At 44.7% G+C, this 22,824-nt stretch overlaps 1 protein-coding gene across 3 annotated transcripts in view; it reads right to left on the reverse strand.

Annotated features, from left to right (window-relative positions):
* The window catches only part of Cpx (synaptic transmission protein complexin), a 420,394-nt gene that overhangs the window by 39,687 nt on the left and 357,883 nt on the right, over positions 1 to 22,824 (reverse strand). For all 3 annotated transcript variants that reach the window (XM_076439911.1, XM_076439910.1, XM_076439912.1), the window contains one exon: positions 3,992 to 4,155. In XM_076439911.1, coding sequence (XP_076296026.1) covers positions 3,992 to 4,155 — 164 coding nt within the window. The remainder of the gene's footprint in view (positions 1 to 3,991; positions 4,156 to 22,824) is intronic.

A 22,824-nucleotide genomic window follows, 5' to 3' on the forward strand; every position in this document is an offset into this window, starting at 1 on the left:
TCTTCTCGCTGACGGCCATGAATTAACGGCTCCTTGACGAACCATTCCGAAACTCGCTACGCCGACTCTTCATTTCCGCGACGCGACGGACCGAAATTTCGCACTTTTCCATCCTCGCTGATATTCCGATATTCATTCCATTATTTTCAGAAACATTAAATCTTCCACGGTCGAATGATTATTATTGGACTGCGGACTTTTATGCAAAATAAAAATGTTTTGCATTGATTGTGAGAAGCAGGGATAACATAAAAATTAATTTCATCCCTTAATGACTTTGTTACGTTAAAAACAACATTACAATATTCTTGTACGCTACAACATTACAATATTCATATATGCATAATGATCCCCAGTTTAATTATTATTTTGCAATTGTGAAGTTTGTGAAAATTCCCGATGAAATTCAAGGAAAATTTAAACGAGTCTGCCCAGTTTTATCAAGCAACATAGCCAGCCACTTCGAATGTTTGGCAGATTTAGCGGTTTTCTGAGCGACGAAACGATTGAAGCGTTCGAACCGGGCAAATGAACGGTATTTTTGCAGCGAGCATTGATGGGAACGAGTGTTCCCCCGGTCCGCATTATCGCTCATTGTTCCCGTATCGGGGATTGTGACTCGGGACTGCAAAAGTTTGCAGAACCGGCGCGGCGCGGCGCGACGCGCGACAGCGGACGCGTGAAAATAATCGCGCTCTCGGGCCTCTGTCCGCGATTATTCGTTAGTGTCATTATCGGCGGGCGATCGCGAAACCGCCGGCCATCTGCACAATGCTTGCACGTTGATCAAACGGTTACGTATCGTCGGCCGGGGGCCGCTAATTAGCGTGATTGCCGGCTGGGGAACACGGGAGAGCGCGCGGATTATGAAACCAGCTTCGTTAGATAATTACGGCGTTCTCGCCGTATTGACGCGCCGAATTACAAAGGAACAAATTTTGTCAACGGTAGAGACTGAGAGAAAGAGAGAGAGAGGGAGAGAGTAGGGGTTGCGAGAATTGGCACGTCCTTTGTCAAATATTCCACGGATTCTGATTAGAAGTTCATCGAGGCGAACGCATGTAGGTCGATCCTCTGTCATCCTGCGAGCTATGTCGGGTAATTAGATGGCGCTGTGTCGCTACGCTAAGTGCTGTTCGAGAGCCTGAGCGAGCATTAGCTCGTCTATGATTATTGGAATCCGTGCGAATGCGAGTTGGTTAATGCTGAGCGATGTCCCGCTACATATTTAAAGATGAAGGGATGAAGTTCGGTGAGACAGGTTGGTTTCTACCATTTTTTATACCCCCCGTGGGGGGCCTGAACTGTTGAAAAAATTTCGCGAAGCGGTACTAACGCGTACCTATAATTTGCTATCGGTTTTGTTTGAATATCTTTAATGGCAGCTGAGAAAATCGATCACAAAACACAGTGACTTCACCCTCGCGAAATGTCTCTATGCCTAAAGCACTGGTTTAAAATTCATTTTTTTTTATACCTGGAATGAGTCCTTTAAAATTTTGAAAAAATACCCGAGATAGAGTGCACGTGCACCTATTAATTGCTTTTAATTCCATTCGCCTATCTTTACTCGTAAACGAGAACAACGTTATCAAAGTTACGGGTTGTCATCCCCGAAACTTGCCAACGTATCTTTGTTAATGAGCATAAACATTAAAACGACAGTATAACAAATTGTTTTGAGATCGACAGGCACTCTTCTGTATATTCATCTACGTAGATTGATTTGGATTCGATTTGACTAAAAGTTCTAGGTGCTGGAAGAAACGAGAATTCTGATAGAAAAGGATGACGATATCGATCCGAGCTGTCGCAATGATCTTCGACAGCTCGTCGACTCGAGCGACGTTAGAGTAGGCGTGGGGGACGACAATAAAATATTCGATTTCCCCGGGAACAAGCGTACCAGCCGGGGGCGGAATTAATTTCGCCGATGTCTGCCCCACCGCGATATTAAGAAATCGGTAATACCCGCAACCGAGGGGGAGAGACAGAGAGGGAGAGAGAGAGAGAGAGAGAGAAAGCGTAGAGTCAATAGGCAGTTCTTCAGCCGGTTACCGCATTTTTCATCGCGATCCAGGAATAGAGCCGCTTAATACTCGCGGGAAGAGGATCACATTCTGATAGTCTGCATGAGACATCCGACTCCATCGGCAAGCGCAGGTGTTCCTTTCCCTCGACAGGGAACACGACTAAGACTGCAAATGTGCATTCAAAAAGAGTCCACGAATATTTCCCAGACGTGCTGGCATTGAGATCTTCATGTTACCTGTTCGACAAGGTAGCGGGAGTATTTCCTGACGTCCCCTATTAATTTTATTAAATGACATTTTGAGATAAACGGAGAGCAGCCACTAACACTGCAGAATCGATGTAGGAAATTATTAAATGCCACTTCCATTGCAATGCAATAAATATAATTAAAAACCTGGAGTGTGTGGGTCAGGAGACCAGAGAATTATCTTTGAATATTCCATCGCGGAATGTTGAGGGGCTCGTGCACAGTGTGTTGGTTGATGTACATGGTATTGGTGGGGTAACGATTGGATTCGCGAGGATTATTGGTAGCAGCGCGGAAAGATACTGGTAATTGGAGATTTCCAATCGCAGGGGAATGGTCCGGCCGTGGTCAGACGCTTTAAGAGGATTCCAAGTTTTCGGAGGCGAGCTCCCAGACGATGTTAATGGAAGCTGCCGAGGAGTCTTCGCCGGAGTTATTCCGTGGAGTGTATCGCGCTCTAGAAAAATATCCGCTTTAACGTTCTCTTTTTCGAAGGGTGAAGAAAGAAAGACAAGGATAGAGACATAGAAAGAAGAAGAAGAGTACGAGAGAGAGAGAAGGCTTTGAAATTTTCGAGCGTTTCAGCCGGCTCCCAGAAGGCATTCGATACACAGGGCGGCTATACATCTTACGTGCCTCTGGGATTTAGATGCGAACGAAACATCCCCCCCCCCCCCACCTCGCTACATCTGTAAATAACCGGCAGACTTTCGATCCGCGGCTTTTTATCATTCATACGCCTCTTTCCGGTTGTGCTCGGCTATTCAGCGCGCGTCTTCTAAACGAAACTCCTTTGAAGCTGTTAAGGACAGCGACACAGACACGCTTCGCGATGCCAATGCGAGCAGATGTCTCTCTATCCTCTGTGTCTCTTTCTTTCGTTCTTCCTTTCTTTCGCTTTTTCGCTCTACGTCGGAGGTTTTCCGTGCACGTCGTTCCCCTTTGCCATTTTCAATCTGCTCATTCATAGTCCACGCAACTGCCTCGCTTTAATTGGCAACGCTGCCGCTCGTCGACTTACTCGCGGATTTCGCGCCCGAGAAATGCTGCGTTTTTGTCCGCGACCTGCTTGCGAGATATACTAATTCCGCCTTCGGATACCTTCATTTTGGACATAGTTTGTTGGGAGGCCTAACAATTTATTCAGAATTTTATGGGAGACTTGACATTTCCACAATTTGGTGGAACACTTTGCAGCACTATATTGTGGTGAGGCATCAAATATCTATTATACAATTGCTATCGGATTCGTGGTGAGAGACCTAACATTATTACCAACACTTAAATTAGAGACTACCTAGCCTCGTTCTAGATCACAAGAGTCTGCAGGCCTCTTTCAACTAGGATAAGTCGATACCATGAAGAATTACCTTCTGCTATATCCATTATAATATTTTCCTGATCTAACAGTAACATTGGCACTCATTGTTAGATTAGAGACCTATCTAGCCTCGTTCTAGATCGTAAGTGTGTCTAAATAGTGAACATTATATTAGATTATTGAACTATGAAAAATGTCGCCACTGTCTAAAGGCTTGTCTATCCCCATTCTAGTTGGTTAGAGCAACTTTTTTTCTGACGAAGCATTTTAGAGCATTATTCAAGAGAGTTTAGATCAACCTCTAGACAATCCTCTTCTCTGTCATTGACACCTTCGCCTATAGACCTAGCTACCCTCTTTCCACGACTCAACGTATAATGATCTCTTACCTTGTCCCTGATTTCCTGTCGCATCTTCTCTCGTTCTTCTTCCATTTTGCGGTGCTTCTCCTTCCTTCGCTCCTCAGCCTCCCGGATGGCTTCTTGCCTTTCCCTCTCGGCTTCCTCCTCCTTCTCCTTGTCATCTTCGTCTCCTCCTTCGCCACCAACGGCTCCTGCAACACAAAACGTCGACATCGATTGTTAGCAAAGTTACTTGTCATCTTCAAATTATTAAAAATCTGCTCTCTCTCTCTCTCAGTTGTTCAAGATTGTTAATATAAAGGAAAGAATTCCGAAGGAATCGCTACGAGCGATAATCGATGGCCCCGAGGGACACGAAAGCCTCGCGAAGCTTTATTCATAGTTCGAGCGAGCTTCATTTGGGTTATGCTCGGTGCACAAACTACCCGGATAATAGACGACGAGAAACTAACGGTTTACCCCCGGGGAGCAAACATTGTAAATCAGCCTGATCGTTGCGATACCGGTCGACCGGAGTTCGTGTACATTCCGGGGGATACGTCAAGTTTCCAAGATTATTATTTGGCTATTCGGGGGACCCGATCGGCTTGCGGCAAACAGGAAACTTTCGAATCGACAAAACACATCCAGATTTACTTCACTGTCCCTTAAACGAACAGAATGATCGCACCCGTGTAGCTAAAAAGTGATTTAGTCTAACGAACATTGTACTATTCCACCATTCAAGTATATTAAGACAATACCATTGTATTATTCTTATAAAATTGTTACCCTTCGTATAAAATAGGATTTACAATTTTTCCCGTTGCAGTTTCTCAGTAATTTTTATTTTTCATAACTTGCTGTAGCTAAAGAATGAGCATTATCAAATGATTCTAGTAAGATTGATTTCATATTGTTCTTGTTGTCAAGAATTTTCTTCCAGAAAATTACTTTTAAGTTATTCGAACATTTTCCAGCGAATGATCGCTCTCATATAGTTAATAAATGATGGAATCTAACGAACATTGTTCTATCCATTGACCACGTATATTTTTAGAGAAATACATTTTCGCTCAACCAAATATTCATTTTTATAAAATTGTTACCATTCGTATAAAATAGGATTTACAATTTTTCCCGTTGCAGTTCCTCAGTAATTTTTATTTTTCATAACTTGCTGTAGCTAAAGAATAATAATAACGAATGTTCATAATTTAATATTGTTCTTGTTTGTCCAGCATCTTTGACTTGGCTGCGCGATCTGACTCTCCAAGAAAATCATTTTTAAGAAATTCGAACATTTACCAGCGAAATACGAGATTCGGCGGCCGAATAGAAGCAAACGGATCTTGACCCGGCCTTTCCACTGTTGAACGTGCAAAGTAGACCTCGATGAGCTGCCCTAACTCGTTAAAAGGCAGTCGGCAACTGCAGCGAAGTATCTCCGGGAGCAATTTCATGGTTCCGCGGTCGTCTCTGATCGACTCGATCCTAATAAGAGAGCGAGAACCGTAGAGCCAGAAAATACCGGGTTACTTTCTTTCCGTTCTCCGAACGATGGATCCTCCGTTCGAGTCGATGGAAATGCTCGTGGCTTGATCGTTCTTAACGAAGTTTTATTAGTTTACCGAAAGATCAAGTGGATCTTCGGCGATCAGCGAGACTGCTGCCTGCCTATTACTCTCGTCGAATCAGGTAGAGCAAGAGAGGGAGAGAGATGGTATACCTCTGGAAAAATCGTGTTTACAGCGGGGCAACAACGTTCCTTTTCCATCGCAACACGATACTCGAACCAGTCCGGGACAGGTTTTAACCGGAGCGCGAAAATAAGAGAGCTCTGTTTGCCCCCGACTCTTAACTTTCCCGCAGGTTCCGGAATTAATGGCAAACAATGGGGAATTTGTCTCTCGTAATGCTCTTTCTCAGCGTAAATAACGCCGTTTCTCTCTCTTGTGCTCGACGCGAATATTTAAGAGAGACGGACGTGCTCGCAAAATTTCGGTGCATCGAGCTTTGATCGGTTTTTAATCCTGTTAGGTGAATGCGTATTTTTGTTCGTTTATTTCTGTCTTATTTTTATTTAATTTCATGATCTTCTGGTCGAGACAAATTAATCTGGACTTTCCTGTACATTGTCCGCTATTAATATACTAATATACACTTTATCCTGCGCATACTACAAATATTTATATGTTTACCGAACAATGAGCTGTTTACCAAAGCCGATTTACTATTATTACTGTGTGTTGATATTGCACGCGAGGCAGCAATTCCGCCGAAGATATTAATAGATTATAAATTAATGGGCATCTCGCATCGGTTCGTCGGGGGGTTCAATAATTTCTCCGATGATTAGAAACGCGAGTTAATAATTAACAGCGTGTTCCTTGGTCGAGGAACGAGGCCATCTGGATTGAAAAGCGGACGCGGTAGATCGGTGTCCGACGAAATAAGTAAATTTAATTAAAGCCGCGAGCATGATGGATGAGCAGCCAGTATGAAACGGGATGAGACGAGTGGACAAGGTGGTAAGTGGACTTTATTACTCTTTTAGAGCCTCGTTGCCCGAAAGCTCCTGCAAGGAAAGGACGCTCGGAAAGAGAAGTGAGAGAGAGAGAGAGAGAGAGAGAGAGAGAGTCCTGCGCCTGCAGGATATTGTAATAATGTAAATGCGTTCGTATGTACGCAGCGTAAATGGCAAGACAAAGAAACTTTGCCAGCGAGAGAGGGAATTAAGTGGTCGTGTTGGGAGATTAACGACGGAGTGATTAATTGGCGAGCTGCGTGCGTTTATCGCTGCAGATCGCTGCTAGATTGGCAGATGGATGCGATTACTGCGCTGTTGAACTTCGTGCTGCTTGTAATCCGATACGAACCTCCCGAGAATTTCTAGAATGTTTTTTCAAAATCGTTGGCATTTTGTTTCAGGATTTTGGATTTAGGACCTTCGAAAATGAAGTGAAGGATCTTTTAATGTATTTTGACGCGTCTAAGAATTGTTAGGAACTTTTGAAACATCTCGGGAGCTCCAATAAATGTCTAACCAATTCTGAAAATTGTGAGACGTGTAGTAGGAATTTTTTGGAAAACTTCAATCGGTTTTGGGGAACGTCTACGAATTTGTAGTTTCAGGGAATTCTATAGAAGTTCTAGGGATTTCGAAGAGAACTTCAGGAAGTCCTTACGAGTTTGTACGAATTTTTGAAAGCATCGATAATCGATAATAAACTTGTAGAAGATTTTAATAAGTCTTAATGGATTCTAAAACGTCTGTAGGAATGTGTGTTTGTGGAATATGAGTCTCTACCTAATCTCCCCTAATTTTTGACCATATCTCGCGCACCCTCGGAGGTGGAACAATTAGCCAGTAACCGTGGGAAAATCTGCATGATCCAGAAAGGACGAGATCTCGTGGTCGTGATCGCTGCTCGCTAGGGCTAATATTTAAGGAGTTAGGCGATCCGTGTTCCGCGGACCACTCTGTGGAATCTGGGTCTAATTTCAGAGGACGTGAGAGGAGGACTGAACGTGGAGATAGAATAAAAACAGAGAGAAAGAGAGAGAGAGAGAGAGAGAAGAGGTAGAAACAGAAGGGGCGAGGATGAACGTTCCTGGCTCGGACTTCAAAGTACATTTCCAGTGCTGCGGGAAACAGTGCAAACAGAAAGGACGAGACAGCGCGGAAAGAAAGGGAAAATGGCAGACGGCGCCGGGACAGAAGTAGTATTAATTTCCTCGAGCCCGGAGGTCCTGGCACATCATTCTCCAGGCAGACAGCCAGGGAAGACGAGCACTATACTATGGGGATCCCTTTTCTCGCTTCCCTTCGAGCACCGTGTGTGTCTGCCTTCCCGATATTAACGTCGCATTGTGCATCGCTGAGTCAGTCTAACTGCTCAACTGTTTATTCCTTCTACACCCGAACGAATCGAACAAAATTCATTTATCGCTAAACTTACCACCGCCGGCCAAATAACCGGTTCCATATTTTTCATTCCACAATTATATTGAAATTATAAAGATGTTTCCGTGGTAAAACGAAGCACGAAGATTAGTGTTGAAGGCGAGTGATCTTTAACCATCTACAAAAGAGGATTTCTTTAAAATATTTACGCTTTGATTCCCGAATCAGCTGCCTTACATATGGCGTAAAATCAAAGTAACTTCTTGAAGTAATTTAAAAAAAAATTAAATTTAGCATTGTCCTAGGATATTATTAGTTGTTAGGTCAATTAGACGAATCAGGGAAGCCAAGATGCTCGTCTAGACGCTCCAGCAATTTCAGAAGAGAACATATTAGGACCAAAGCCTCTTCCACGACTCAGACTGTCTTAAGAACGACTTAAAACCTCAATTCCTCCGTGAAAACCTTCCGAACAAATTTTGGCAACGTCTGGAACGTCTTTATCAGCTGAAATAAATGATCAAGCCGCACTCTGAACGACAGCAAGCTCAATCCACCGAAACAGCTGACTGAATCAATTCTCCGAAAGAATCTCTGTTAGACCCTTATTGCAGATTTAACTTAAAAAAAAACAATCCCATAATGCCTCGCATCATCAGTGCAAAGTTCTTCCGTACAGAATCGACAATGTCCGAAGAACAATATCACCGTCGGAAAGAAAAGAAAGAAAGGCCTTGCCTGGCCTAACCATCGAAAGATAATTGCTGTTCGAATCGGGTCACGAAATTTTCAATCCTCTCCTCCGGTGTACATCCCGATACTTACCAGCTGAAATGACATAGAACCGTTTGGGGGGTGAGAGGCGGCTAGAGGGGGAGGGGGATAGCTTGATTCCCATTATCGAATAAAATAAAACAATGCGTCCGACCCAGTTTCCCTCCGAGGTCCCTCCGCTCCCGCATTGGCCGGCAAACAGAGGCAGCCCGTTTCCATTCAGCCGGGCCACCAATTGCGCGGGCTTTTGTCTTTTAAATTTCTTTCAGCGCGGCTACAAGTCATGGTAATTTCCATGAGTGGAGGGGTCCGTTATTAGTCGGACCGCGCGAATACTTTTCCCCCTCCCACCGATTCCTTCCCTTGCGGAGAGAGCAGCATTGTTGGATCTCGATTGTTCGACCGTGGATCGATTTCCCCTTCTTCGTTCCTTCCCGATCATTTTTTTCTGCCTTCCCATCGCAATTTTTCGGCAAGTATCCAGTTCAGGGCGAAAACGTCATCGCAAGAGGAAAGTGTGATTTACACTCGGATGGGGTGGAAGATGTGTAATCGCAACTTCGATCAATGTATTTGAATTAATTATATTTAGATAGTCTTTCCGATTTAGTTGAATTGGTAAAACGACAAAATACTCTGCATATTTCAGGTTTGGTTTCGCAATAAACAAGAGCATTGGCGATCGATGGTTCGAACACAGAGCTCGACAAGCCACCGGTGAGACCTCGAAACGACACGTGTCCGCGTGTGAACGTTCGCGAGAATGTCCGCGTAAACGACAATGTCCTAGGTCCGCCGGTCCATTTGCACGGCTGGCAATTGTGCTCGCAGTTACGGTCGTGTCGACCGACTGCGCCCAGGAGACAGTGTTCGCGGATCGAGCCTCGAATCGCGTTCCTCTACTTCGTTTTTATCGTTACGCTTCCTTCTCGGGAGATCGAGAGGTTTCCTAAAGGCGGGTGTCCGAAACTCCCATTGTTGAGAGAATCAATTTTTTATTCTGGGTTAGGTGTCCACTGGAGGTGTGCGAGATTCCCGAAAATTTATTTCATCAATTATTTATATCGTTCGCTGGATAACAATGAATTCCACAACTCGGCAACATGAGATAAAAGACATCTGGGAAAAAACAGGCTGCCTTAAAAGAATGGAAATTCCAACGAGCGAATTCTGAAACGGTTGAACCGGGTCGCGAACGACCCGCGCCAGCAAGCGTCGCAGGCGTTTGCCATTCGAGTGTTAAAACCGCCGTCGGGGGAAAAAAAGACTCTAGGCAAAAAAGTTCTAGGGATGAATCCACGGGCGGCGTGGTTTCGCGTAATGATCCGCGTCGCTGACTCGCGGGAACAAAAAACTCGCTGCAGCGACTCTTGGCCTACATGCGAGGAGGACAAGCCCGAAAGAGGGTCGGAGCAAAGCGGAGCGGAATAGCGAGGAGGAAGGCCGTTTCTCTCTGGAAAATATCGACGCGGAACCGTGGATGACTGCGGCCCCCCGTCACGCTTTTAAAATCATCGTCGGCATAGAAATCCCCGGGCAGTCAGTGGGCGGAGCCACACGGAAAAAATAATTCGCAGCTTCTCCTCTCTCTCTTCTCTCTCTCTCTCTCTCTCTCTCTCTCTCTCTCTCTCTCTCTCTCTCTCTCTCTCTCTCTTCGCCAGCTGCGCGATTCGCGAGTCGCTAATGATTCCGGCCGTGGATGGACGCGCTTTTTTCTCCCAGACAGTCCCCAGAATGTCTCTGATAGGTTTTCGCGATTAAATCGTCGATTTAACCCTCGGCTCCGGACGCTCAGTTGCGAGAACGTTTCGCGAATTCGTTCGCCGAAATCTCGTTCCTACCGTCCGACACATGCGCCCTCTCGCTTGTCGTTCGTTCGACGGATCCGCAGCGATTTCATTAAATTTCTGTAGAGTTTGCTGAAATAATTTGATGGAAATAATGTGATTGAATCGTCGGGAATTCGGCCGAAGTAATTCAATGTTAATGTATAGAGTAACAATGGCTCGGTAATGGGTTTAAAGTGTTTCCATTGCGGTGATCATTTTAGCCGACGACCGTAGAACCGATTCCGGTGGTCCTGTCATTCCTTTCGAGATCGATGACGGAGTAAAAATTTCTTTTATGATGCAGTTATCGAAAATTATGTTACCGCATTATCTACGATAAACTCATGATTTTTCAAAATTCATTTCGGTACAGATCCACTGTACTACAGACTCGCACGGTTTTAGAACTGAGGTGTGCAGTTCTTCTTTTGGATATGCGACGTTAATTTCTTCCGAAGCGGACATAGAATGACTCGGTAAGATTCTAATCGGTGAATCTCGTCGGACTTTCATTAGTGTCCGCGAGAGACATTCGTCGTTCCGACGGATTCAAGTGACGACGGTCTCGAATGTATTCGCTGTGACGCGACCTATTTCTTCTAACGAGAAGCCACGGGCCACCGTGCTCGACAACAACGACATAAATAAAACGAAGCTTCCACGAGATGGTCCGTCGACAGAAAACCGGAGAGAGAGAGAGAGAGAGCACACCGAGCAAAAAAAATCGCCATTGTTTTCCTTCCGCGTCTCGAACGTCGACAATATGAAAACTAGGGACAAATCTGTGTTTTTTCCTCTCTCTCTCTCTTCCTCTTTACTTCTTTTTTTGTTTTTGTTCGCCGGAGGTCGGATGAAAAGCGGAGAAAAGGTGGAGCATAAAGGGAAAGGCAAAGAGGACCAGTCGCGGCCTCGATAGTCATCGATAATTATCGTGCGACGTTCGCATGAAAGCGACCAAAAGCAATCTTCGACGGCCGGTTTCCTTTCTGAGTCGGCCCTTTGCTTTCGAATTCGTAGCCCTACGGGATTATTAATCGACTGGGAAACCGATGTTTAAACAAATTCGGCGTAAATGATCCGTAAACGTCATTGGAAACGAAATTACACTTGAAATATTTTCGAAGGACTTCTCTGAGAATTTTTATCCGTCTGAGCAACCAACATTTAATTTTTTGTGCCATCAAGAAAAGGGAAAGTTGCAGTCACAAAAGATTTTTCTAGTCTTGCAAGGACCTAGAAGGACCCTTAAGGACCATTCTGTCCTTTAATCTGGCTTGATCTAATTTGTTGGCTCAGAAGACGTGGTCATCGTTTGAGAAAGGTTAAAATATCGCCGTGATTAATATACAAGGACGAAGCTTCGGGGGAGGAGGGGGATCTCAGGGGGATAATCGCGCAATTTTCATTTTCCCCGGATCATAAGGACCGCAAGACGCGAGTCGCCCGACGGTTTTTAATTGAAATTCCTTCGAGTAATCGCGGGGCGCGATTAAAAATTCCGCGGGCGTAACGAGCCTGCAAAGTGTCGCGACGCGATAAGAGCCCGCTCGCTCGCGAAATCGCGATTTCAGGTTGCGCTTTCACGGAGAAAAACTCGGCAGAAACATCAGCGGTGGAGGGGCTGGCTAACGGAAGGAGGAGTAGTGGGTGGAGCGATGGAATTCATTAGCGAGAGCGAATTCGGCTCTCGTTCTTGTCGCATTGTCCCGACACTGAAACGAGCAGTCGGCAGAGAGAATGGCCAGGAGTGCGAAACAGTGTTATTCTCTGTCAATTACGGCCGAATAATGAGAGAAGAGATTAATAAAGGAGGCTTTCGAGGAAACTGTCTAGGGGGCCGGGCTATCGAGCCACGCCCCCTTTTCGTCGTTGCTACAAATTACAATCTTTTTCATCCCCTTTGATCCACCAGAACTTTCTAACCATTGCGTTCGCTCAACTTTTTACGTATACATACAAATAGAAAATCGTGAGTGGGCGTGGCTAAAATTACAGCACTCTTTAATCTTTCTACTGTGCTCTCACATTGGCTACATTTTCATCTCACCCCCAAAACTGAATTAATTCTTTGATCAATTGATTTTCATTGGAATTTTGTAGCATGCATTACGAAATTACATTTTATTTTACGGAAATTGAGATTAACGTAATCTCCTGTGTACATCGAAAGCCATAAATTTGGACAAAATTTGCTACGAGAGGTCGCCGGTCGGTTAAAAAATTAACAAAAGTATGCGGTTTTATTGACAGGAAGATTAGCAAGTCAATCAAGCTCGCGATGCTTCCGCGATTAAATTGGTAGCGAGGGCAGATATTTTTCGCAGTTTTCTTTTGATAAAACGGCAAAGCTGTCCATTTCTTTTGGAATAACCGATACCGCACGTTCGGGAGACACGAACGGCCCGACAAAATGTCCGATTTAATCGTCGATTATTTCGCGCTGTTCCGCCGGTCATTTCCGAGCAGAAAACACGTCGGCTCCAAATGCAGTTTTGATGCGACGCGGTTGTAACCGTTTCGCCCGCGAAAAACACCAGTTGGGCATTAAAAAGTTCTCCTGGAAAAAGGTTGTTCGGCGCGCGTGCTAACGGGGACGGCTCGTCAGAAGGAGATTAATGCGAGTTCTCCTTTTGTTTGCCGATGCCACGGTTCTTTTCCCTACTTCGAAAATTCAACGAGACCCTCTGACCCACCTGATATCGCCGCTTCACCGAAAACTTGAGAAGAGCGATCAAATTCTCGCTTCGGGAAGCTTGGAGTTCGCCGATTTTCGTTTTAGCTCGCGCGAGAAATTCTCCGAGATTGCGGAATAGCATTAAATAATTTCAAATTTAATCCCCCGATAAATAATCCTGGGAAAGTATTTACGCGAAAAATATAGATTGCAGATATTTATGCAAGATAAAAAGTAAGCAACAGAAAGTAGATGAAAATGTGATTTTTCTCTTAACAAGTTTGGCAAGTCTCAAACGGTATAACAATGTTTCGAGCTTAAAAACCCGCAGTCTGTTGATAATAAAATTTTGCGATTACTGCCGCATCCGAGAGGGAACGGTGGTAACAGTAATGATAAGAAATGTCGTATGAACATTCTCGTGTGGGACATTTGCCGATAAACGTTTAAACAAAGGATAAATGTCGAGCAGCATCCTCTGGCTCGCATTTATTTCATTACTCTCTGTGCAGGACGGATTGTAATCATTCCACGGTGTTCCTCTACGAACGAGGTCGATCATCGATCGTACGTTGGTGCGCGCGAGATGATCCCGTTCCCGTGGCAATTAACGCGTACCGCGCACAATTAATAAATTCCATTCGTTCGGTTCCTCGTTTATCCTTTAAATACCGCGCGCGTAGAACCTTGCTGGACAAAGCCGGTCGCATTAACGTTAAACAACATTATTCCGAGGATATTTCCGCGTCGGAACGGATACCGATAACGCCGCGGAATTCCTCGGAGGCTTCGGAAAAATAGGACTTCCAGTTTGCATACCGGACTGCAAGTGAAATTAAACATCCGGAATATTCATGATATACGGGGCCCGCGAATTATTCGCTGATAAGGGAGAGAGAGGAGACTTTTCGGCACGGTGAATTGAAGAGGGAGAGAGAGAGAGATGGAGTCAGAACACAAATTACTAGGCTGCGGAACAATTGATCGCTGCCAGTCACGAAACTCGAACCGAGAGAGGGATGAACCGCCGGTTTACATTTCGAGGAAGAACGTGCCGCAGGAAGCGAGTGCAGGCTACCAAATTATTCCGGTAAATGCACCCGAGGAATCCTTTCTCTGCCTTTCACTTGAGAGAGACAGAGAATTCTTGGCCTATCGACAGTGGAACGGGCGAGTATTAATCAGACAAATATGGAACAGAAAAGATATCCTCCCCTGTCGAACAACATTAAAACCGAAAAAGTTATTTCCCAGGCATTTCCACGCTGCCAGCGGCGATCGCAAAACGCCCGCACGGGTTTTAAGGAAACACTCGGAGGAAGTTCATTAGGCCAGCGAGTCTCTAGTATCTCCGAGAGCTTTGAATTGCCATAAAAACGTGGAAAGCAGTCTCTCGACGGTATCTGCATTCCGGAGCCGGCGATGTGCGGAGGTTCAATTAAATGAACGTTGATTGAATTTTTTATCGAGTCAAACGAGAGATAGAGCGCGAGAGAGAAGGTTAGAGGAGAGTCGCGACTGCCGCGGGAAATTTGTTTCCCGTCTTCGATGACAATTTGCCGTGCTGGCGCGCAAGACGCGGCCCTGAAATCAAATTTGTGATCAGTCTTGCATCAATCCGAATCGCTAGATCTTCCTCTCTCTCTCTGCATCGTCAGTCGTCAATCGGCGGAAAATTCACTCGCTTGCTCGCGAATAATCCGCTCGTTCTCTCGGCCCGGCTGTTAGCAGCTGTCCCTTAATCCAGAGACGGGAAAGAGAGATGGAAAAAGGAAAAACCGATCGCGATACTGCGTCTACGAGTCCTTTGAAACCCCCGGTAAACTTGTTTCGTCATCAGCTGCAGCGTCTGCTGTCGATTGCGACGGCGTGTAGTCGATTATCTCTCTCTCGTTCGTCCCCGATATTTCTCTCTCCACGTTCCATCTATACTCCCTTTCAGTACCATTGTATCCGCGCGAATTCTCTCTGCCGTCGCTCGAAAAATACGGCAAATTTAAAAAATTTACATACTCCCTGGCATTATTCGCGAAAAACGGTACAACTTTTTCCTCTCCCATTTTCCCCGTGTATTTACCATTGACGAGGAATACGTTAGTTAATAACACGGCAAACATTCATGTACTGTGTTTCACTGAACCCGTCATGTTTCCGCCCGGTATCTAGACACTCGGTGATGCTATCGGGATGGATTTTTTTTTTAAACTTCGCTGTTTTAACCTGCCTCTCGCACTGCGTGAGCGATAATATTTTTGTTCCGGCGGAAATGTGAAAAACACATAGTAACGTCGGTTTTTTTTTTTAATAAAGGAACGCGTGGAATATTGTCGAGCGTGATTGCGGGGCTCGATAGATCAAGCGAGTTTCGTTCGGGAAATTTTTCAAAATGTCCACAGTGTCAGAAGTTAGGGCGGCTCGAGAGTTTGGTGAACGGCGTGGGGTCACGAAATTTATGCGGGCTCGGTTTCGCGCGGTATTTCCGCACGTGCGACCCGCGCCGAAACCGCGTCCGCGGTCGCCGAAACAAACGCGCGACCCATCGATACTCCACGGGATTTGGCACGGGTCGTTGGCTTTTTTTATGCACAGTAGAACCCCGGATAATTGCGCGAAATCGGCCCTGAAAAGCGCGCGCCAGTGTCACCGCCGGCAATTAACGGGACAATCGTTATACCTCCGCACTTGTTAACACTAGACCGCGGATTTTATGCGTATTCTGCACTTTGTTTATCGCCCGGAAATCCAGTGCACCGAAAAAAACTCAGTTCGATGCGATTTCGTCCGAAACCCGGTGAAACTTTTAATAGAGCGCATTTGGTTTCTGTTTGATCCCCCAGCAGACGTATATAGTTGACTATTGAAATGAATAGTAGATGCGCTTTTCATCCTGTCTGAAACCCTGTGAAATATTTCACAGCGCCAGCACGGTTTTGGCTGGTCTGAGATTCTGTAGAGTCGATCGTAAAATTTTATTTCCGCTATTATTGATAGAGTTGAGATCTTCTATAGTTCACCATAGAAATCAATACGCTTGTTTATCGTATTTCGTAGCTGGTGTAACTTTTTATCAAGTGATTACACTTTTATTTGTTATGAAAATCGATGGGCTTGATCATAGAAATTAATGCAATTTTTCATAGAGTAATTCCAATTTTATTTTGTATGACATTCTGAATACCTGGTCATAGAAGTGAACAGATGCACTTTTTATTTTACTCGATACTCGATACTGCAGTTCTCCATTGTGTGAACGCGTTTCTACTTTATTCCAGGTCCGATTGGATCAATTATGAAAATTGATATTTGTGTAAACATTGGCACTAGTATGGTTATTATCGGGATGTCTGAAATAGGATCGGAGTTCAAGCTTCCACAGGAAGTTTCCCCATTTTGTTTGCTCATATCAACCATCGAGGTTCTACTGCAATAATAACTTAAAGGTTAGATCAACAAGCTTTAGCCAAGCTTAGTCGTTTGCATTAGCAACGTTGTCCCACTCTTCGTTATTATCATCTAAGCAAACTACGTTCTGTTTGCACAGCAGAGACGAACGCTATTCCCATTGATGCTATCTGCATTGTACGATTAATGATTTAGCAACTTTATTGCCACTTCAATATTTGCAATTCCTACGTGGTTCGCGATAAAAGTATCCCAACAAAAACGTCCTGTAAACACTAGCCAAGTTCCTATGGCCGTGAAAAGTTGTGAGATCAAGCAAAATACGGCCAAGTTCGTTAGCTTAGAAATACCTCTTGCAATACTGAAGAAAGCGTTTGTAAAAATTTAATTTTTAAAGAGTTACATGGAGGGCTAAATTATTCAAACTTAGCCGTTACTTTTTAAAGCAATGGCCATAGAAGGTGTTAGGTAGCGGCCAAGTTTGAATAATTTAACCCTCCATGTAACTCTTTAAAAATTGAATAGCGTTCTTTTAAACTAATTTTTACAAACGCTTACTTCAGTATTGCAAGAGGTATTTCTAAGCTAACGAACTTGGTCGTATTTTGTTTGATCTCGCAACTTTTCACGGCCATAGGAACTTGGCTCCTGTTTACAGGATGTTTTTGTTGGGATGTCATCAATTTCAGTTGAAATTTCATCAATTATCACGTAGGTATCAAAGAAAAAGAATCCTTTTCTAATCTGCAAGACAAAATTCAAATTCAATGTATCGAAGATTAACACTCTGCCGGCGACGCTCGGATCCGTTTGCCCCACGCCGCTATAGACGAAGAAGAGAAAGACGGATACAATTATTCATGCATACGATCCATTGAAAATGAAAGAAGATTCGTTTTCGATTCAATATTACGTTTTTGATATCCTCCCAATGAAGGAGCCCGTTCGTATTCCAATTTCCGTCAACTATAATGAAAAGTGAGCAGCGTAGATATATGGGATAGTTGAAAACCTTGCTCGGAAACCACTCGGGACAAATTTAAATTGAACCGCATCGTGCAGGACGGTGAGCGAAAGAATAATATAACAAACATCGACAGGGACCGGAGAACGAAATGAACGCTATAAATCGATTGTTTATCGCGCGCGGGCTGTACAATAAATACGGCGAAGAAACGCGGAGACAGCCGAAACGATCGATCCGCCGCAGAGATTTCGAGGGGGGTTGAATCGATTTCACCTCCCCGGCCCCGTGGGGGCTGGCTGTTTTCGTTGTCCGCGTCGGATTAGCATTTTAATTTGGCGGGCGCGCGAATGCGAGCACGCGGAGTCGCGAGCTGTAAATTTCCGTGAAATGCAAATTCAATTAGCCCCCTATGACGACGCGGCTCGTTCCAGTCAAAGCCGATGTTCGTCATGCCGGCGTGCAGATGTTCCCAACGAGCCGTTCTCGTGTTCCGGAGCGATATTCACGGGCGCGGCGATTGCGATCCTCGACGACCACTTTAGTGCCCGATAAATTAGCTGCATGATCGAGCCCGCTGATACTACCGGCGAAACACGGTCACACATTTTTCCCGAAGCAGCAAACACCGTTTCCTTCCCTCAGCACCGAATTTCCAAGTCATATGCGCCACGAAATTTGGATTAAACCGACCCACGGAACTGGAAAATCCACGAGAAAATAACCGAGGGAAAATATAATGCACTCGGAGCTATTTTAACTGGAAAATTAAACATTTCTTCCGACCTAGAACATTTCCATTCCCTATGATTTTTTAAATATTATGGATATGAGATTGATGTAATACCTCGTACAATACTTAAATGTTCAGTAACTGATTAGTAGACTGCGGATCTTTATGCATTTATGAAGAAATTGACTGGGTGAAATATAAAACGATGAAGGATATAAAAAATCTAAGAATAAATTTGTTATGTTGTTTCCAACGTGAAAAGACTATTAAGGGATGAAATGAATGTTTATTTAACTACTGCGCTCCCTACAATCGACGCGCAATATTTTTATTTTGCATAAAGCTCCGCAGTCTACTGATTAGATACCGTCATATTTCATAATGTAAACAATATTTTGAATAATGGTACAGCAATTTTCCTGGCGCCTCAGAGTCGCCATTCTAGTGCTAACGGTTAACATTTTCTACTTTTCACTGGTCCAGAAATAAGTGGACTGAATTGTCCTAATCGGACAAGTCAAATAACTCGTGCAAGTCCGGCAACTAGAATAAATACGGTATTTGTCGGACAAGCCGAATAAATGCGACGTGCCCGAGACAAGTTGGATAAAGATGAAATTTCACTGGCAAGGAGAGTAAACATGATATTTGCCCAGGCGAGTAGGATAAAGATGATATTTCTCAGACAAGGGAGAATAAACACGATATTTGTCCTACAAGTAGAGCAAAGTCACATGAGGCAGACAGAGAGTGGAAATACGAGATTTGATAGACACGTAGAGTTAGTGGGATTTTAGCCAGAATAAAACATATATAAATCAAACAAGTTGAGAGCAAGGGTCCCGTTACTCGAGCGAGTAGAATAAATCATGCAAGCGGACGGAGAGATGAAATATGAATTCTGGCTGTGAATAAAAAATATTTCAGCAACTCTAATGTTATATTTGAGGGTCCAGGAACATTTTAGAAAAAGATATCTGTAGTTGAATTTTCGGGTTGAATTCTCACGCAAGGCTTGAAGTGGCCATCTAAGGGCGAAACGAGATTTCCGGAATATTCCGTCGTCGAAATCAAGAAAGAAGCGAGTCGTTCCTCGAACCGAACCAGAAGGGCGCTAAAAACCCAACGCCTCGGACCATCAAGCTTTTACGATGGTAATCGTCGACAGCGGAGGGTGGAAATTTCTCCTTTGGATCTCGCGAAACGCCACCCAGAAGTTTCACTACCGTCTGGGAAACCTTAGGCGAGACGGGGACAAGTGTTTCTCGCTTTTTAACCTCATCATAAAGCGATTTCGACCGGGGTGATCGTAGGGGTGAGACTCGTTTTTCCCGGACGCCAGAGATGAGACGCGAGAACGTCCCCTGATTTTGATTTTATTAATGCTTTGAGGCTGCGAATGGCCATTTTTTCCCGAGGCGATCGGATTTCGATCAACCGGGAACGCGTCTCGTTTTTGTTGTTCCTGGTGTTCTGGTGGCTGGCGAAATTACTCTACGACCCTTATCTTACGATTTGTATGAAGTCCTTGCATCGACGAAGAATTTGCAAGTCCACAAACATCAAGGGTGACGTTGAACGACCGTGACCGACCTTGAGAGATCAATATAAATAAGAGAACATATCATGGGACATTAATTTAAATATATCATGGAACATGAAAGTATTAATTGAGTAAAGCAATTCGATTTAAATATATAAATAAGTACGGATAATGTCCAACAAACGTGACATCTGTCCTACAAGTAGAATAGATGATACAAGCCAGACAAAAAGACGCAGAGAGTAAATATGATTTTTCTCTGACAAGTAGAGTCTGTTGGACATTAGTCAGCCGAATGAGATAAGAGATACGACTAGAATAACTGTCCAATAAATATTACACTTGTCCTACAAGTAGAGTAGGTCGCATAAGTCAGACAGATAGGGCAGGAAGATTAAATACGCTTTTCCCGTGGCGAGTAGAGTCAGTAACACTTTGACCAGCCGAATAAAACATACCACGAGGAGTCAGACAACTGGAGTAACCATCTGTTTAACCTTTTCGGGTCAGAATAGTTTGAACTCACATCGCGTCAAACCTCTCGACATCTGTCTAAAAACGGTATTCACCATGATGCGCATAGTTCACGGGTCATCGAGGTTCTTGGCCAGGGAGAAGCCCTACGAAGGTCCAAGGCAGAGACGCCCTTCCGGCGGCCAGTCGGGGAACAAATCGTCCGGACGTTTTTCCGTTCATGCATAAAATATCCTATCATTGTTTGATGCTAATGCAAGCAGACGTCGAACGTTCCCCCTCACCCCGAATTGCCAGGCAGCAGTCTCGTCCGGTTCCGAGGCATCAATCTTATTAACCAGCCTCGGTCTCTCCTACTCCCGCCTTGGCTTCTCGCCGATAAATTGCTCGGCCATCCTCTTTTCTCGTCATCCGTGGACATTTCGATTGCTTCCCGAGCCTCTCCGACTGCCATGACAGTTTCCTTTTCTTTGATAGATGGCTTCGACTTCCGGGTGAGAGCTTTCATTCTCACCGGAGTCTTTAAAACCCTTCTCTGGCGTCGGCCACTGTGAATTTGCCAATGCAAATTGCCTTCGACGTTGCCGTTCACCCGTCTGACTTTCGAGTATCTGCCGACGGTGACCCGCATCTGTCGAAATGACGAGATCCTAGCATGTATGATATTATCGAAAGTGTATTTCCCAGCAGAATTTATGTCACTGGTCATTTTCATTGTTAAAACTTTTCAATTCTCTGAATGTATTTATCGTTTCGTATTTGACCTACTCGAGTGTTTATCGTTTTGTGGATCACCTGTCAATTTTCGTCATCGACGCACGAAGCAGCGCAATCTGCTCGGAAGGATCATGGCGCTGATTGGGTCAGTCGGCGCATCCGGCCGACGGAATTTCGCGGACGGCAATCTGTTGACAGTGTCGAGGCGCAATGTTCGCGAATCCGAGTCGGTGGCCGGTTTCAGTAACCGGTTTCGAACCGGTCGTAGACGGCCAGCGGGTACCTGTGCAGGTGTGTTTGCGCGGTTACGCGGCCCCGTCAATTAACGCGAATATCCTGATCGCGTAACAAGCAAACAGAAACGCGAATTCCATTACGAGGACATTAACGAACCATCCGCGGAGCGAGAGGGAGAGAAGAGAGGCGGAGAGAGAGAAGAGCACTCACAATCGGCCGCGATATCGATCCCCTCTCCAGCGGAAATTCTAGAGATGCGGTTAATTATGACGGAGTGGCTTAATCAAGACTACTTGACTCGAGCTTATGGCAACCATATGCTTGTTACGCCGACCGTGGCCATGTAAACGTGTCACGCGAATGTCGGATTACTCGGCTCGGACGGTTATCGATTATTGATTACGATCCGGCTATTTAAGACAACGCAGACGATAATCCGAGCCTTCTCTTCTCTCTCTCTCTCTATCTATCTATATCTCTTGATATTGCTCTCCTTTGTTCTCTGGATGCCTCGAACGCGAATATTACCCGGATTCTGTCTACGACCGAGCGAAAGGGAGCCGTCATTTGATCGCAATTGCTGCTCCAGTGCAGTTATGTTCCGAGGATCTTAAAGCACACCTGTGGTGTCCATTCAACTCCATTGTCGATCCTCAGGGCCCTCCAATGATCTCTTATTGCGCAGTTTATTCGTTTTTAGTGATATCGCTCCGTATTATCGTGCGAGTTAATTCATCGAGGACAATCCATTATAGTTGAGCACCATTTTTCTTCTGTATAGAAAATGTTTTAGTCGAAATAGCTATTTCCAAATCAATTCGGGTCCAGATCACTCGGTAATACGATCTACCAGGTTCTTCCGAGATTATTATTATTTACGGAAAGATTTAATTCATCGTTGATAATGCATTATTTGAGCATCATTTTTCTTCATTTTAGAAAATGTTCCAGTCGAAATAGCTATTTTCAAATCAATTCGAGATTTTCATCATTTACAGGAAGATGTCGAATCCTCCTTTCGATGTAGAATTTATTCATAGGCTGTTCGTTTTTCCAAGAGATCCTGGGACAATGCCCGTTGCATCCACAGCAGACGTGTATTTCCTTCGCGATCTAACATTTCGAAGAGGCTCGTCTCGCAAGAGATGGCTCTCAAAATATTGTCTTTGATCGACAAGCACACTGTGCCGATCGTTCAATGCCGGCGATTGCCAGTGACACCGGAAGTCAGAGCCGCGGGGTACCGGAGGCACGAGGCAGTTCGGGACCGTAAATAGCGAGGCTCCGTGGAAATATTTCAATCGGCGTGCACGCGAAATCTCTTGCGGCACGAACGAAAACGATCGGTCTGCGTCACCGTGCGCCTCGGAAGGAGATGTTGCGTGCCGTTCCCATTCCCGTTCCCTGGTTGCACATCGATGTTTTCAAGAGTAGAAGTTCGTCCCTGAATCGACGATAAAAGCGACCCGATTCTCTCCCGACTCTCTATCTATTTCTCTCTTTCTTCGCCGATTTATTTTCCCGAAGCGTCTCTTGTGAATCGATCATTCTTATAATGTATCTTCCGTGTACAATCTCGGCGGACGCGCGTGTTCACATCCTCTTCCACTCTTTCCTCCGGGGAGAG

The sequence above is a fragment of the Lasioglossum baleicum genome, chromosome 15, assembly GCF_051020765.1.
Source record: "Lasioglossum baleicum chromosome 15, iyLasBale1, whole genome shotgun sequence".
NCBI lineage: Eukaryota > Metazoa > Arthropoda > Insecta > Hymenoptera > Halictidae > Lasioglossum > Lasioglossum baleicum.